The sequence below is a fragment of the Pseudophryne corroboree genome, chromosome 6 (genome assembly GCF_028390025.1).
Source record: "Pseudophryne corroboree isolate aPseCor3 chromosome 6, aPseCor3.hap2, whole genome shotgun sequence".
Classification (NCBI taxonomy): Eukaryota; Metazoa; Chordata; class Amphibia; order Anura; family Myobatrachidae; genus Pseudophryne; species Pseudophryne corroboree.
Window position 1 is genome coordinate 197734556 of NC_086449.1, and position 14156 is coordinate 197748711.

Sequence of the window (14156 nt, forward strand, 5' to 3'; positions counted from 1 at the left end):
TACCCTGATCAAAGCCAGGAAGGATGTAACCGTACAGCATTATCACCGTATTTGGCGTAAATATGTTGCGTGGTGCGAGGCCAGGAAGGCCCCTACAGAGGAATTTCAACTGGGTCGTTTCCTGCATTTCCTGCAAACAGGACTGTCTATGGGCCTAAAATTAGGGTCCATTAAGGTTCAAATTTCGGCCCTGTCGATTTTCTTCCAGAAAGAACTGGCTTCAGTTCCTGAAGTTCAGACGTTTGTCAAGGGGGTACTGGCACCTTGGGATCTCAATGTAGTTTTGGGGTTCCTAAAATCACATTGGTTTGAACCACTCACCACTGTGGACTTAAAATATCTCACATGGAAAGTGGTAATGCTGTTGGCCCTGGCTTCAGCCAGGCGTGTCTCAGAATTGGCGGCTTTATCCTATAAAAGCCCTTACCTAATTTTTCATACGGACAGGGCAGAATTGAGGACTCGTCCTCAATTTCTCCCTAAGGTGGTTTCAGCGTTTCACTTGAACCAGCCTATTGTGGTACCTGCGGCTACTAGGGACTTGGAGGACTCCAAGTTGCTGGACGTAGTCAGGGCCCTGAAAATATATGTTTCCAGGACGGCTGGAGTCAGAAAATCTGACTCGCTGTTTATCCTGTATGCACCCAACAAGCTGGGTGCTCCTGCTTCTAAGCAGACTATTGCTCGTTGGATTTGTAGTACAATTCAGCTTGCACATTCTGTGGCAGGCCTGCCACAGCCAAAATCTGTAAAAGCCCATTCCACAAGGAAGGTGGGCTCATCTTGGGCGGCTGCCCGAGGGGTCTCGGCTTTACAACTTTGCCGAGCAGCTACTTGGTCAGGGGCAAACACGTTTGCTAAATTCTACAAATTTGATACCCTGGCTGAGGAGGACCTGGAGTTCTCTCATTCGGTGCTGCAGAGTCATCCGCACTCTCCCGCCCGTTTGGGAGCTTTGGTATAATCCCCATGGTCCTTACGGAGTTCCCAGCATCCACTAGGACGTCAGAGAAAATAAGAATTTACTTACCGATAATTCTATTTCTCGTAGTCCGTAGTGGATGCTGGGCCCCCATCCCAAGTGCGGATTGTCTGCAATACTTGTACATAGTTATTGTTACAAAAATCGGGTTATTATTGTTGTGAGCCATCTTTTCAGAGGCTCCTCTGTTATCATGCTGTTAACTGGGTTCAGATCACAGGTTGTACGGTGTGATTGGTGTGGCTGGTATGAGTCTTACCCGGGATTCAAAATCCTTCCTTATTGTGTACGCTCGTCCGGGCACAGTATCCTAACTGAGGCTTGGAGGAGGGTCATAGGGGAGGAGCCAGTGCACACCAGGTAGTCCTAAAGCTTTACTTTTGTGCCCAGTCTCCTGCGGAGCCGCTATTCCCCATGGTCCTTACGGAGTTCCCAGCATCCACTATGGACTACGAGAAATAGAATTATCGGTAAGTAAATTCTTATTATCTTTTGGGCTAGAACAGTAATTATCCCACCTGTTCCCACATAGAGAAATCCTGAAATCATGACCTGTTGATGGTACTTGAGAGCTGGAGGTGAGAAGACCTGAAAACATGAACTGTATGCAGGGTACAAACAGACTATAATCTGAATGTAAATTTGATTTCCTTTTTGTTCCTGTATGTTTGGTTATGGACCATAGGAATGAGATAAAATTGCATTGATGGCATTCCAAATACTTCCCTACATATTTAACAAACACAAGTGGAGAAGAGGTAGATTTAAATGACTGTTCGTATGATATGTATCTATGTATCTTCTACTAGGTTAGTTTTCTATACAGTATATTAGTAGCAGATGGGAGCACGCCACATTGTACAATTGTACATTATTCTTGGCAGGGATCAAATGTTGATCCTTTTAGAGCACAAAATCACTTTTGTTTCATGCACAATCCTCTGTCTGCTGCTGCTACCTGTCCACATTGCTGATGCATCCCATATGAATAAAGTCTGAGTGCAATAGTAAATGTTTACTTGTAAGAAATCCGTGTTAGTGGGGACACTAGATCGCCCCCTGTCTGTCACTCGGTGTTTGGTGATGTTATTCTGATTCTGCAGGATGCCCATCAGCCTTTTATGGAAAGGACTGTGCCAATGTCTGTCAATGCCATAATGGAGCCGACTGTGACCACATCACTGGGCAGTGCACATGTAGAACAGGATTCACAGGCAAACACTGCGAACAGAGTAAGTGACCTGTCCTCAGTGTCCTGCTCTTCAGGAACGTTTTCAGCCAGCATACAGGTTGCATTGAACAGCGTCCTGTTCTGTGTCTGTCTGTCTCTCCCCCTTATCACAAGAAGGACCTCATTACACACAGACATATGAAACCCCTAAATGCACTACGCTGAAGAACTTAGAAAACATACATGTCTGTAATTACATATAATGTGAGTACCTTGACTTCTGTAATTCTGGAGAGATGACGTATTACACAGATATTCTATTGGCAGTGCAGTGCACCACCACAACAACTACACTGGCGAAATGTATATCTGTAGGCAGGCCTATATTGTGCCTCCTCCATCTGCCCTGGCGCTCAGTGGTACGTTTCTCTCTCTCTGCAGAATGTCCGCCAGGAACATTTGGGTACGGCTGCCGGCAGATGTGCGAATGTTTGAACAATGCCACTTGCGATCATGTTACAGGGACCTGCTACTGCAACCCTGGATTCAAGGGCATCCGCTGTGACCAAGGTGAGGGCTGGTTGGTAGCAGTTGGTCATTTTCTGCCCTGGATTGTTGTATTGTACTGATTTGCTTTTCTTATTTTCTGCAGCTGCTCTGATGATGGAGGAACTGAATCCTTACACTAAGATCAGCCCGGCACACGGCTCTGAAAGGCATTCTGCAGGGGCCATCATTGGGGTGATTGTTCTCTTGCTGATTATCATGACCCTGTTGGGGCTCTTTTTGTGGTACCGGCAGAGACAGAAGGACAAGGATCATGACATGCCCAACGTTTCTTACACTCCGGCCATGCGCATGACCAGTACAGACTACTCTCTCTCAGGTGAGTCTGGCAGGTTGTCCTGTCTCCTGACAGCTGCTTCTTTGTCTTCTCTTTCCAATGCTCTATATTTACTATATTTTATATGAAATGCTGAGGTTTTGTGAAAGTGAATTTGTACAAGCACAGTGTGTTTAAGCAATGGACAAGTTCATCTCTGAACACATAAGGAACAGGATGATCAGATACTTAGGAGAGGATCTGCCACACATGTATAAAAGTGTTATTAGAATGGGAAGTGGGAATATCCCAGCAGTCGGGGATTTCGTACCCAACCAGATACGGTCAAAATCCCGGCAGAGAGATAGCAGAGATGATGGGGAGAGATAGCAGAGGTGAGGTAACTAGGGAACATGCCTTAATATACTAGATCAAATTGATTTTTAGGCTTTCCTTCACACAATCTATATAATTGTAGCTTAGATCAGTTTTCCTTCTATGGCCTTGTACACAGAGGCATCATTTTTGCCTTTCTCAGTTGTTCCATATTAATTAAAATGTTCTTATATGCTTCTCTGGTGTTTTCCAGCCCATTGGTCAGAAAAGTACATGGATATAGTAGTTTGTAGTACATGGGCGTATTACTACATGCATTAGACGTGTTATGTGTTGCATTTTTTAAAAGGCGCTTGTCTTATCCGGGTGGTCTTCAGTTTGCCAGGGGCCGGGCTCCAGACGACCACCATACCGGCGCCGGAATCTAGACTGCCGGCATACCGACAGCTTTTCTCCCTCTTGGGGGTCCACGACCAGCCTGGAGGGAGAATAGATCGCGCGCCACCGTGCCCGGAGCGTGGCAAGCGCAGCGAGCCCGCAAGGGGCTCATTTGCGCTCGCCCAGCTGTCGGTATGCCGGCGCCGGTATGCTGGCCGACGGGAGTCTACTGCCGGCATATCATACTACACCCGTCTTATCCATTATCCTTTAATACATTTTTTCATTGAAATCCAGGGAAATGCTTCACAAAGACGGGCTAACTCCTTTGACTCAGACATGTGATATGTGCTCACAGTTTGAGCAAACACAAAATGCATCCCAGATTCTTGGGATACATATAAAAAATAACTAGTAAATGAGTTATTAATATGTCCTACTGCCTGCATCCTAAGTTACTGGTTTATATGCAGATTGAAATCTCCAACCAAAAAGATTTGTGTGTCACATCGCCATACTGATTGTGTCAGATGTGATCTTGCTAGACACTACGTCCATGTCTGTACCATGTAGCAAGCGGCACCTGGCAACCAATATAATCTGCATAATACCCCTTTTACACCACCTGAAATATCCCGGGATTTTGCACGGGAGCGCGCAAAATCCCGGGATTGCAGTTGGTGTAAAAGGATCACCCCGGGTCCATTTTCCCGGGAATCCAACCCGGCACATACGCAGGGTTGGACACGGGTAAGACCCGGGAAGGAGGCGGTGTAAATGGGTAAGCTGGGTCAGCCGACCCGGCACCCATTTACAGCATGGCAAACCTCCCGTTTGTCCGGCGAGCGGTCGGGAGGCTGGGGGACACGGCGCACGCTGTCTATGCTGACAGCGGCGCTGTGCTGGTTGCCATGCAGCGGCTGGGGACATGGCACATGCTGTCTATGCAGACAGCAGCATCATGTCTGGTGCCTGGAAGCTCCGGAGGCTGGGGGCAGCACAGCAGCTTCCAGATTGCTGTGCTTGCCCCCGGAGAGACGCTCCGGAGTCCCGATCTGCAGTGTGGGCCGGCGCTTGGGGATGACATCATCTCTAAGCGCCGGCCCACAAGACACTGCACCCGGGTGCAGTGTAAACGGTGCCGATCAGGGAATATCCTGGATCGGCACTGCAGTGAAATGGGGGGAGTCCCGGGTCTGACCCGGCTTGGAACCGTGTTCCAAATCCTGGGTCAGAGCCGGGATTTTGGTGTAAAAGGGGTATTACTCAGGTCCAATTCTGTGATGAAAAATAAAATACATTTGTTTTCATAATAAACGTCTATACATACAGATGACTGGCAGGAAAGAGAATCCACACTTCTAAACTAAAATGATATGTTCTAGCTGCCCGGGGTAGCGTCATGCACACTAAGGGGTATATATATTTTTGACCATTTTTTTTAATTGTACACCGCAGGTATCAGGAGCGCGCATACCCGCAATAATTCAATAGTGGACGCAAGTTTTGTTACCTTGCTAAAACTGCACAACCAGTTTAATTCCCCCCATAGCTTTTACAGAATGTGAGGGATTGTCTCGCCAGCTGGTTGTTGGCATGTTCGTCCTGACCTGCTGGAGTTTGGGTTGCATGTCTGCAGTGGCCCTGTGCCACACATGGCAGAGGCAAGTGTCTCCAGTGTGTGTGATAGTGTAAGGAGGAGGCGAGGAGGTTTGGGGCAGCACATTTCGGTGTCTCACCTCAAAACTCCAAAATGTTAAGAGGTATGGAATACTGTATGTCACTATGGGTTATTCGCCTAATTTCATAATCCTATAATAATGATTCTATTTTTCTGCTAGTATTATTAGTATATAGTTTCTTGTGCAATTATTTAAAATGAAATGATAGTATTCACCCACAAGAGAGCCAGTAATGTAGCACCTCTTTTAGAGTTAGGAGTAAATCCACCTAATGGCAGCAAATTTGCTCCAGGACAAACCATGTTGAAATGCAAAGAGGGCAAATGCATTCTTGTTTTCTTTTTGCATGCAGTGGAAATACCTCTGGCTTTTGCGTGTAGCTGAATTTTTACAGTGCAATTTAATGTTTTTTTTAAATGAGAAGAGAAACGCCACCCTTTTAACTCTTCACCTTTCAGAACATTTTAACTTTACACCCCCCCTCCCCCCTACACACACACACACACACACACACACACACACACACACACACACACACACACACACACACACACACACACACACACACACACACACACACACACACACACACACACACACACACACACAGTTGGATTAATTCTGAAGGCTAAATAAGAGCCTCATTAGTCGTATAGTGCTTTCAATTTAAACTTCAGACTTCACCGTGAGAGAGCATGCTTCATATTAAGCTTGGAAGCAGGGTCAAGCAATTGGGCACTTCATCATGTATTATAAACAAATATAACAGCACCCCAAACTCCCCCTCAGGTTAAAAACCCTCAATATATTAAAAAATAGAAGTGATGTTAAATGACGTTTGTTTTGATGAGTGTACTATGATTGAGCTTTCTCTACCACTCTTTATACCTTTGTGTCCGTGAGCCATAACCCCAATTAATTACATCTCTAACAGCTTAATCATCATCTTAATAGCAATCAACAAGGCTTGTCCCTAATGACCACTCCGTCTGAGCTGTTATTGGGCTGTGCACTCATGTAATATTTACATTTTTAATTTATCCCAGCTATTATAGTTTTTTATAATTCCTTTTATTATTCCATTATACTTACAGTTCATGAGTCTTCCTTGTAACTCTAGAATGTTTTATTTGTATGCAACATAAAAACAAGTTTATAGCCTAACAGAATGCATAATAGCAAAGCATACCTGGAAAATAGTATTGCTCCTGACTACAGATTATCTTTCCAAGGTATTAACACCTCCTGATTATATAGGCCAGCGGTTCTCAAACTGTGGTTCGTAACCCCAAAGCGAGTCACGACCATCTCAGCATGGGGTCACGACTCCATGTCGCTGACAGTCAAGCTAATGTTTCCTCTGATCTCTTAGCCAGTGATCCGAGGAGTCCGAAAAATCAGTTGAATTGTCTGTTATTTCAGACTCCTCGGATCACTGGCTTAGAGATCCAAGGAGTCATCAGGCAGCTCCGCCGCCACCCCAGTCCACTCCTGTTCCGCCCAGCAGCTGCTACTGCCACCACTACCGCAAACTGGCTGCACTCTTGGCTCTCTTATCTACATGCAGCTATCCACAGGGGGCACACAGCTGGCAGCGAAGGCACTCACGGGTCCTGGGGCATCCGGGCAGTAGGAAACTTAAGGCCCGTACACACTGGTCGATGTATCGGCCGTTCTCTTGAACGGCCGATACATTGCGGGACCGTCGGCCAGTGTGTACGGGCGATACGTCTGTGAACTCCGTCGTTCACAGACGTATCGCGTCGGCCGCGCAGCACAGCCGACAGCCAATATATCTAACGATATATTGGCGTGTCGCTGTGTGTGTACGGGGCGGTCGTCCGACCGCCCGTACACATGCTGCGGCGGCCAGCGGTGATTGACAGGTGAACTCGCCCGCCCAGTTCATGACGTCAGTCCCCCGACAGATCGGGCTGTGTGTATGCACAGCACACTGCCCGATCCGTACATAGATATATCTGCAGATCAATTGATCTGCAGATATATCTAATAGTGTGTACCCACCTTTAGGGAGGGTCATCTGTGGGCCCCGGTGTAAAGGGTGGTTACAGAAAGCATCAGGGGGAAGGAGGGGAGCACTGAGCACAGACTCTATGGGATGTGTCCGTGGATGGGGGGGGGGAACAGGGGAGCACACAATATAGAATGTGGAGGGGATACCTCAGCACCCACTGCCTCCTCCTGACAACCTATGCCATCCCCCTGTCATCCCCTGCCTCCCTGTCATCCTCTGTATCTCCCTCATCACCCTGTCATCCTTGTCATTTACTGCCTCCCCTTGTCAACCTATGCCATCCCCCTGCCACCCTCTGCCATTCCCCTATCTCCCTGGTCACCTTCTGCCATCCCTGTCACCCACTGCCTCTGCCAGCCAACCTATGCCATCCCATCACCCTCTGCCTCCCCATTACCCTATTCCTCCTCCTTCCTCTTCCTAGTCACCCACTGTCTGTTTGAATACCCCTTATATAGGTAAACAGCAGTGCAACTTGTGCCTGCCTATATAAGTGGTGTTTGGAGTCAGTTGGAGGCTGAGAAAACATGCTTGTAGCGGAAGTTTAACAGAGACACAATTTGCATGTAAAGCAAGAATCTTTCTCTAGAAGTGCATCAAATTATCTTATTGGTAACATGACCAGATGCATGGATTGTTTAAGAACCTTACATTTCTGCAGATCAAGGAACGGATTCCGAGTCACAAATAATAAGGTTGCAATTCTGTATGCCAACTGCGATCGTAACGCCTATGCAACAATCCACCCATATTCTGAGTCGCATCTATGGGATCGCAGCGCTGACCCCTGCCCTCTGGCCACAATAGCAGCTGTTACCACTAGTAACAGCACTTATACCTACTCCATGCTAGGTGCAGAAGATGCCACTGAAGATGTGCAATCCATAAGTAGGGCTCAGAATACATCACAACTTTGGCTACACACTCATGGGAAGCTTATTTTAACTGAGATGTGTGCCATACGTCAAAAGCCGCATTCGGACTTTGTGACTCAGAACCAACCCTTAAGTCACATGTTACTCATACTCTATCTGCATAGAGTGGTACAGAACAGAGAACACCTCCTTCTTAGCACATATACCTAATAAAATTGGTAGAAGACAGCATGATGCGTATATATTCAGTTAGGTTTTTTTTTTTTAATCTGCAAAACATTTTAATACAAGTAACATGACATGTAAACAGGGCAGATATGATAGACATACTTGACTAATCTCTCTGAATGTCAGGGAGACTCCCTGAAATAATAGCTATCTCCCTGACTCCCTGAAGACTCTAACAATCTCCCTGATTGCATCTTATCCCATGATGTAGCTGTTATATACTTGGGAAAAGAAGCATGTAATTGCTGGGTATCTATCTATCTATCTATCTATCTATCTATCTATCTATCTATCTATCTATCTATCTATCTATCTATCTATCTATCTATCTATCTATCCTACATACACATATATAAAATGCCACACTCATAGGTGTTGCTTTCACAATCTCACTGAAAAGCGTGTTCAAAAGTAGGCAAGTATGAGGCTACTGCCTGAATGCACAGCTCCATATATCTGTGAAGTACATTAGTGAGTACAAGTTTGTTAATCAGCTCAGTAATACACAGCCTTTGATATAATATGTTAATGTGAGATAAATGCTTCACTTGCTCTTTAAATATGTAGATACCATATGACCAGGAAATGCAATTTACATAAGACAGAGTCCAGAGCAATCAGGATTATATCACACCATTACAGTCCATTCTCTCTGCTCCACGTCTACTTTATGACTTGCTCTCCAGGAACTACAGCATAGAATTATGTCACGTTTTGACAGTGATCACCTTTAGATAATGGAGAGTGTTCCCTGCTGCTATTCTCTTAGAAGAATCTGCAGCTGCTAATGTTTGATAACATTGGCACATATGTTGTGTGGAGCGTATTTACTATTATATATATATATATATATATAAACAAACACGAGGAACCACTGCACTCGCCATTCCCAGGGGTTGGGGTGCGGTGGGCTGTGACCACCAAACTCAAATATACCAAACAAAGAACCCAGCACTCTCCTAAGCAGCTTCACCCACCTTTTAAAAGCCATGGGTGTGGCAGGTAAGCTTTAAACCAGATAAGCACAATTCAGTTTACACATTCTGTGGCAGGCCTGCCACAGCCAAAATCGGTAAAAGCCCATTCCAAAAGGAAGGGGGCTCATCTTGGGCGACTGCCCGAGGGGTCTCGGCTTTACAACTTTGCCGAGCAGTTACTTGGTCAGGGGAAAACACGTTTGCTAAATTCTACAAATTTGATACCCTGGCTGAGGAGGACATGGAGTTCTCTCATTCGGTGCTGCAGGGTCATCCGCACTCTCCCGCCCGTTTGGGAGCTTTGGTATAATCCCCATGGTCCTGACGGAGTCCCCAGCATCCACTAGGACGTCAGAGAAAATAAGATTTTACTTACCGATAAATCTATTTCTCGTAGTCCGTAGTGGATGCTGGGCGCCCATCCCAAGTGCGGATTGTCTGCAATACTTGTACATAGTTATTGTTACAAAAATCGGGTTATTCTTGTTGTGAGCCATCTTTTCAGAGGCTCCTTCGTTGTTATCATACTGTTAACTGGGTTCAGATCACAGGTTGTACGGTGTGATTGGTGTGGCTGGTATGAGTCTTACCCGGGATTCAATATCCTTCCTTATTATGCACGCTCGTCCGGGCACAGTATCCTAACTGAGGCTTGGAGGAGGGTCATAGGGGGAGGAGCCAGTGCACACCACCTGATCCTAAAGCTTTTATTATTGTGCCCTGTCTCCTGCGGAGCCGCTATATCCCCATGGTCCTGACGGAGTCCCCAGCATCCACTACGGACTACGAGAAATAGATTTATCGGTAAGTAAAATCTTATTATATATATATATATATATATATAATCTCTAAAAATGTGAAAAACCGCCTCCTAGTGCAGTATTTTTTAAACACAGTTTTCATCCACCACCTTCTGACACCTATCAAAGTGTACAAATACCGTGTTAGGTGGTAAACCAACCACTTTTTCTCAAGCAAACCCAATTTCTCTAACGTCCTAGTGGATGCTGGGGACTCTGTAAGGACCATGGGGAATAGACGGGCTCCGCAGGAGACTGGGCACTCTATAAGAAAGATTTGGTACTATCTGGTGTGCACTGGCTCCTCCCTCTATGCCCCTTCCCCAGACCTCAGTTAGATTTCTGTGCCCAGCCCGAGCTGGTTGCACACTAGGAGCTCTCCTGAGCTGCTAGAAAGAAAGTTTAAATTAGGTTTTTTATTTTACAGTGAGACCTGCTGGCAACAGGCTCACTGCATCGAGGGACTAAGGGGAGAAGAAGCGAACCTACCTGCTTGCAGCTAGCTTGGGCTTCTTAGGCTACTGGACACCATTAGCTCCAGAGGGATCGACCGCAGGACTCGTCCTTGGTGTTCGTTCCCGGAGCCGCGCCGCCGTCCCCCTTACAAAGCCAGAAGCATGAAGATGGTCCGGAAAATCGGCGGCAGAAGACTTCAGTCTTCACCAAGGTAGCGCACAGCACTGCAGCTGTGCGCCATTGCTCCTCATACACACTTCACACTCCGGTCACTGAGGGGGGGGGGGGGCGCCCTGAGCAGCAATAATATCACCTTGGCTGGCAAAATAACCACAATATATAGCCCCAGAGGCTATATATGTGGTAATTACCCCAGCCAGAATACAGAAAAAAGCGGGAGAAAAGGCCGCCGAAAAAGGGGCGGAGCCATCTCCCTCAGCACACTGGCGCCATTATTCCCTCACAGTTCCGCTGGAAGGAAGCTCCCTGACTCTCCCCTGCAGTCTACACTACAGAAAGGGTAAAAAAGAGAGGGGGCACTAAATTTGGGCGCAGTTTAATACAATAAGCAGCTATAAAGGGTCATAATTCAGTTAGTCCCTGTATTATTATAGCGCTCTGGTGTGTGCTGGCATACTCTCTCTCTGTCTCCCCAAAGGGCTTTTGTGGGGTCCTGTCTCCTTTAAGAGCATTCCCTGTGTGTGTGTGCGGTGTGTCGGTACGGCTGTGTCGACATGTTTGATGAGGAGACTTATGTGGAGGCGGAGCAGATGCCTATAAATGTGATGTCACCCCCTGCGGGGCAGACACCCGAGTGGATGGATTTATGGAAGGAATTACGGGCAAGTGTCGACTCCTTACATAAAAAAATTGACGACATGCCAAATGCGGGACAGCCGGCTTCTCAGCTCGTGCCTGCCCAGACGATTCAAAGGCCGTCAGGGGCCCTGAAACGACCACTACCTCAGATGGCAGACACAGATGTCGACACGGATACTGATGCAAGTGTCGACGACGATGAGTCAAATTTAATGTCCACTAGGGCCATTTGTGGCATGATTGAGGCAATGAAAGAGGTATTACACCTTGCTGATATAAACCCAGGTACCTCAAAAAAGGGTATTATGTTTGGGGAGAAAAAACTACCTATAGTTTTTCCCCCATCTGAGGAATTGAATGAGGTGTGTGAAGAAGCGTGGGCTTTCCCCGATAAAAAATTGGTGATTTCAAAAAAATTACTAATGGCGTTCCCTTTCTCGCCAGAGGATAGGTCACGTTGGGAAACTCCCCCTAGGGTGGATAAAGCGCTCACACGTTTGTCTAAAAAGGTGGCACTACCGTCTCCGGATACGGCCGCCCTAAAGGAACCTGCTGATAGAAAGCAGGAGGCTATCCTAAAATCTATATACACACACACTGGTGTTATACTGAGACCAGCTATTGCTTCAGCCTGGATGGGCAGTGCTGCTGCTGCTTGGTCAGATTCCCTGTCGGAAAATATTGACACCGTAGACAGAGACACTATATTGCTAACCAAAGAGCATATAAAAGACTCGGTCTTATACATGAGAGATGCACAGAGGGAGATCTGCCGGCTGGCATCTAGAATAAGTGCTTTGTCCATTTCTGCTAGGAGAGGCTTATGGACTCGGCAGTGGACAGGAGATGCAGATTCTAAAAGGTACATGGAAGTTTTGCCTTATAAGGGTGAGGAGTTATTCGGGGACGGTCTCTCAGACCTTGTTTCCACAGCAACAGCTGGGAAGTCTGCATTTTTGCCCCATGTCCCTCACAGCCTAAGAAAGCACCGTATTACCAAGTACAGTCCTTTCGACCCCAGAAAAACAGGCGGGGAAAAGGCGGGTCCTTTCTGTCTAGAGGCAGAGGAAGGGGGAAAAAGCTGCAACACACAGCAGGTTCCCAGGACCAAAAGTCCTCCCCCGCTTCTTCCAAATCCGCCGCATGACGGTGGGGCTCCACAGGCGGAGCCAGGTACGGTGGGGGGCCGCCTCAAGAATTTCAGCGATCAGTGGGCTCGCTCACGGGTGGATCCCTGGATCCTTCAAGTAGTATCTCAGGGGTACAAGCTGGAATTCGAGGCGCCTCCCCCCCGCCGTTTCCTCAAATCAGCCTTACCGACGACTCCATCGGGCAGGGAGGCTGTGCTAGAGGCCATTCACAAGCTGTATTCCCAGCAGGTGATAGTCAAGGTACCCCTACTTCAACAAGGCCGGGGCTACTATTCCACACTGTTTGTGGTACCGAAACCAGACGGTTCGGTGAGACCCATTTTAAATTTGAAATCCTTGAACACTTACATAACAAAATTCAAGTTCAAGATGGAATCGCTCAGGGCGGTTATTGCAAGCCTGGACGAGGGGGATTACATGGTATCCCTGGACATCAAGGATGCTTACCTGCATGTCCCTATTTACCTTCCTCACCAGGAGTACCTCAGATTTGTGGTACAGGATTGCCATTACCAATTCCAGACACTACCGTTTGGACTGTCCACGGCACCGAGGGTGTTTACCAAAGTAATGGCAGAAATGATGATACTCCTTCGAAAAAAGGGAGTTTTAATTATCCCGTACTTGGACGATCTCCTTATAAAGGCGAGGTCCAGGGAGCAGTTACTGGTCGGAGTAGCACTATATCGGGAAGTGCTACAACAGCATGGCTAGATTCTGAACATTCCAAAGTCACAACTGGTTCCTTCCACTCGCTTACTGTTCCTGGGGATGATTTTGGATACAGAACTGAATAAAGTGTTTCTCCCGCAGGAGAAAGCCAAGGAGCTGTCATCTCTAGTCAGAGACCTCCTAAAACCAAAACGGGTATCGGTGCATCGCTGCACACGAGTCCTGGGAAAAATGGTGGCTTCATACGAAGCAATTCCATTCGGCAGGTTCCATGCGAGGACCTTCCAGTGGGACCTCTTGGACAAGTGGTCGGGATCGCATCTTCAGATGCATCAACTGATAACCCTGTCTCCAAGGACCAGGGTGTCTCTACTGTGGTGGCTGCAGAGTGCTCATCTTCTAGAGGGCCGCAGATTCGGCATACAGGACTGGGTCCTGGTGACCACGGATGCCAGCCTTCGAGGCTGGGGAGCAGTCACACAGGGAAGAAACTTCCAAGGACTATGGTCAAGTCAGGAGACTTCCCTACACATAAATATTCTGGAACTGAGGGCCATTTACAATGCCCTAAGTCAGGCAAGACCTCTGCTTCAAAACCAGCCGGTACTGATCCAGTCAGACAACATCACGGCAGTCGCCCATGTGAACCGACAGGGCGGCACAAGAAGCAGGATGGCAATGGCAGAAGCCACAAGGATTCTCCGATGGGCGGAAAATCACGTACTAGCACTGTCAGCAGTGTTCATTCCGGGAGTGGACAACTGGGAAGCA

The 14156-nt window shown here is 47.2% G+C and overlaps 1 protein-coding gene and 1 long non-coding RNA gene across 9 annotated transcripts in view; one reads left to right on the top strand and one right to left on the bottom strand.

Moving 5' to 3' along the window:
• Positions 1–14156, top strand: part of MEGF11 (multiple EGF like domains 11) — a 664806-nt gene that overhangs the window by 594421 nt on the left and 56229 nt on the right. For 6 of the 7 annotated variants that reach the window (XM_063925579.1, XM_063925580.1, XM_063925578.1 and 3 more), the window contains 3 exons: positions 2086–2214; positions 2595–2723; positions 2806–3039. In XM_063925579.1, the coding sequence (XP_063781649.1) occupies positions 2086–2214; positions 2595–2723; positions 2806–3039 (492 nt within the window). The remainder of the gene's footprint in view (positions 1–2085; positions 2215–2594; positions 2724–2805; positions 3040–14156) is intronic. The other variant, XM_063925582.1, reaches the window with a different exon arrangement.
• The window catches only part of LOC134931833 (uncharacterized), a 215047-nt gene that overhangs the window by 173176 nt on the left and 27715 nt on the right, over positions 1–14156 (bottom strand). The window lies entirely within an intron of this gene.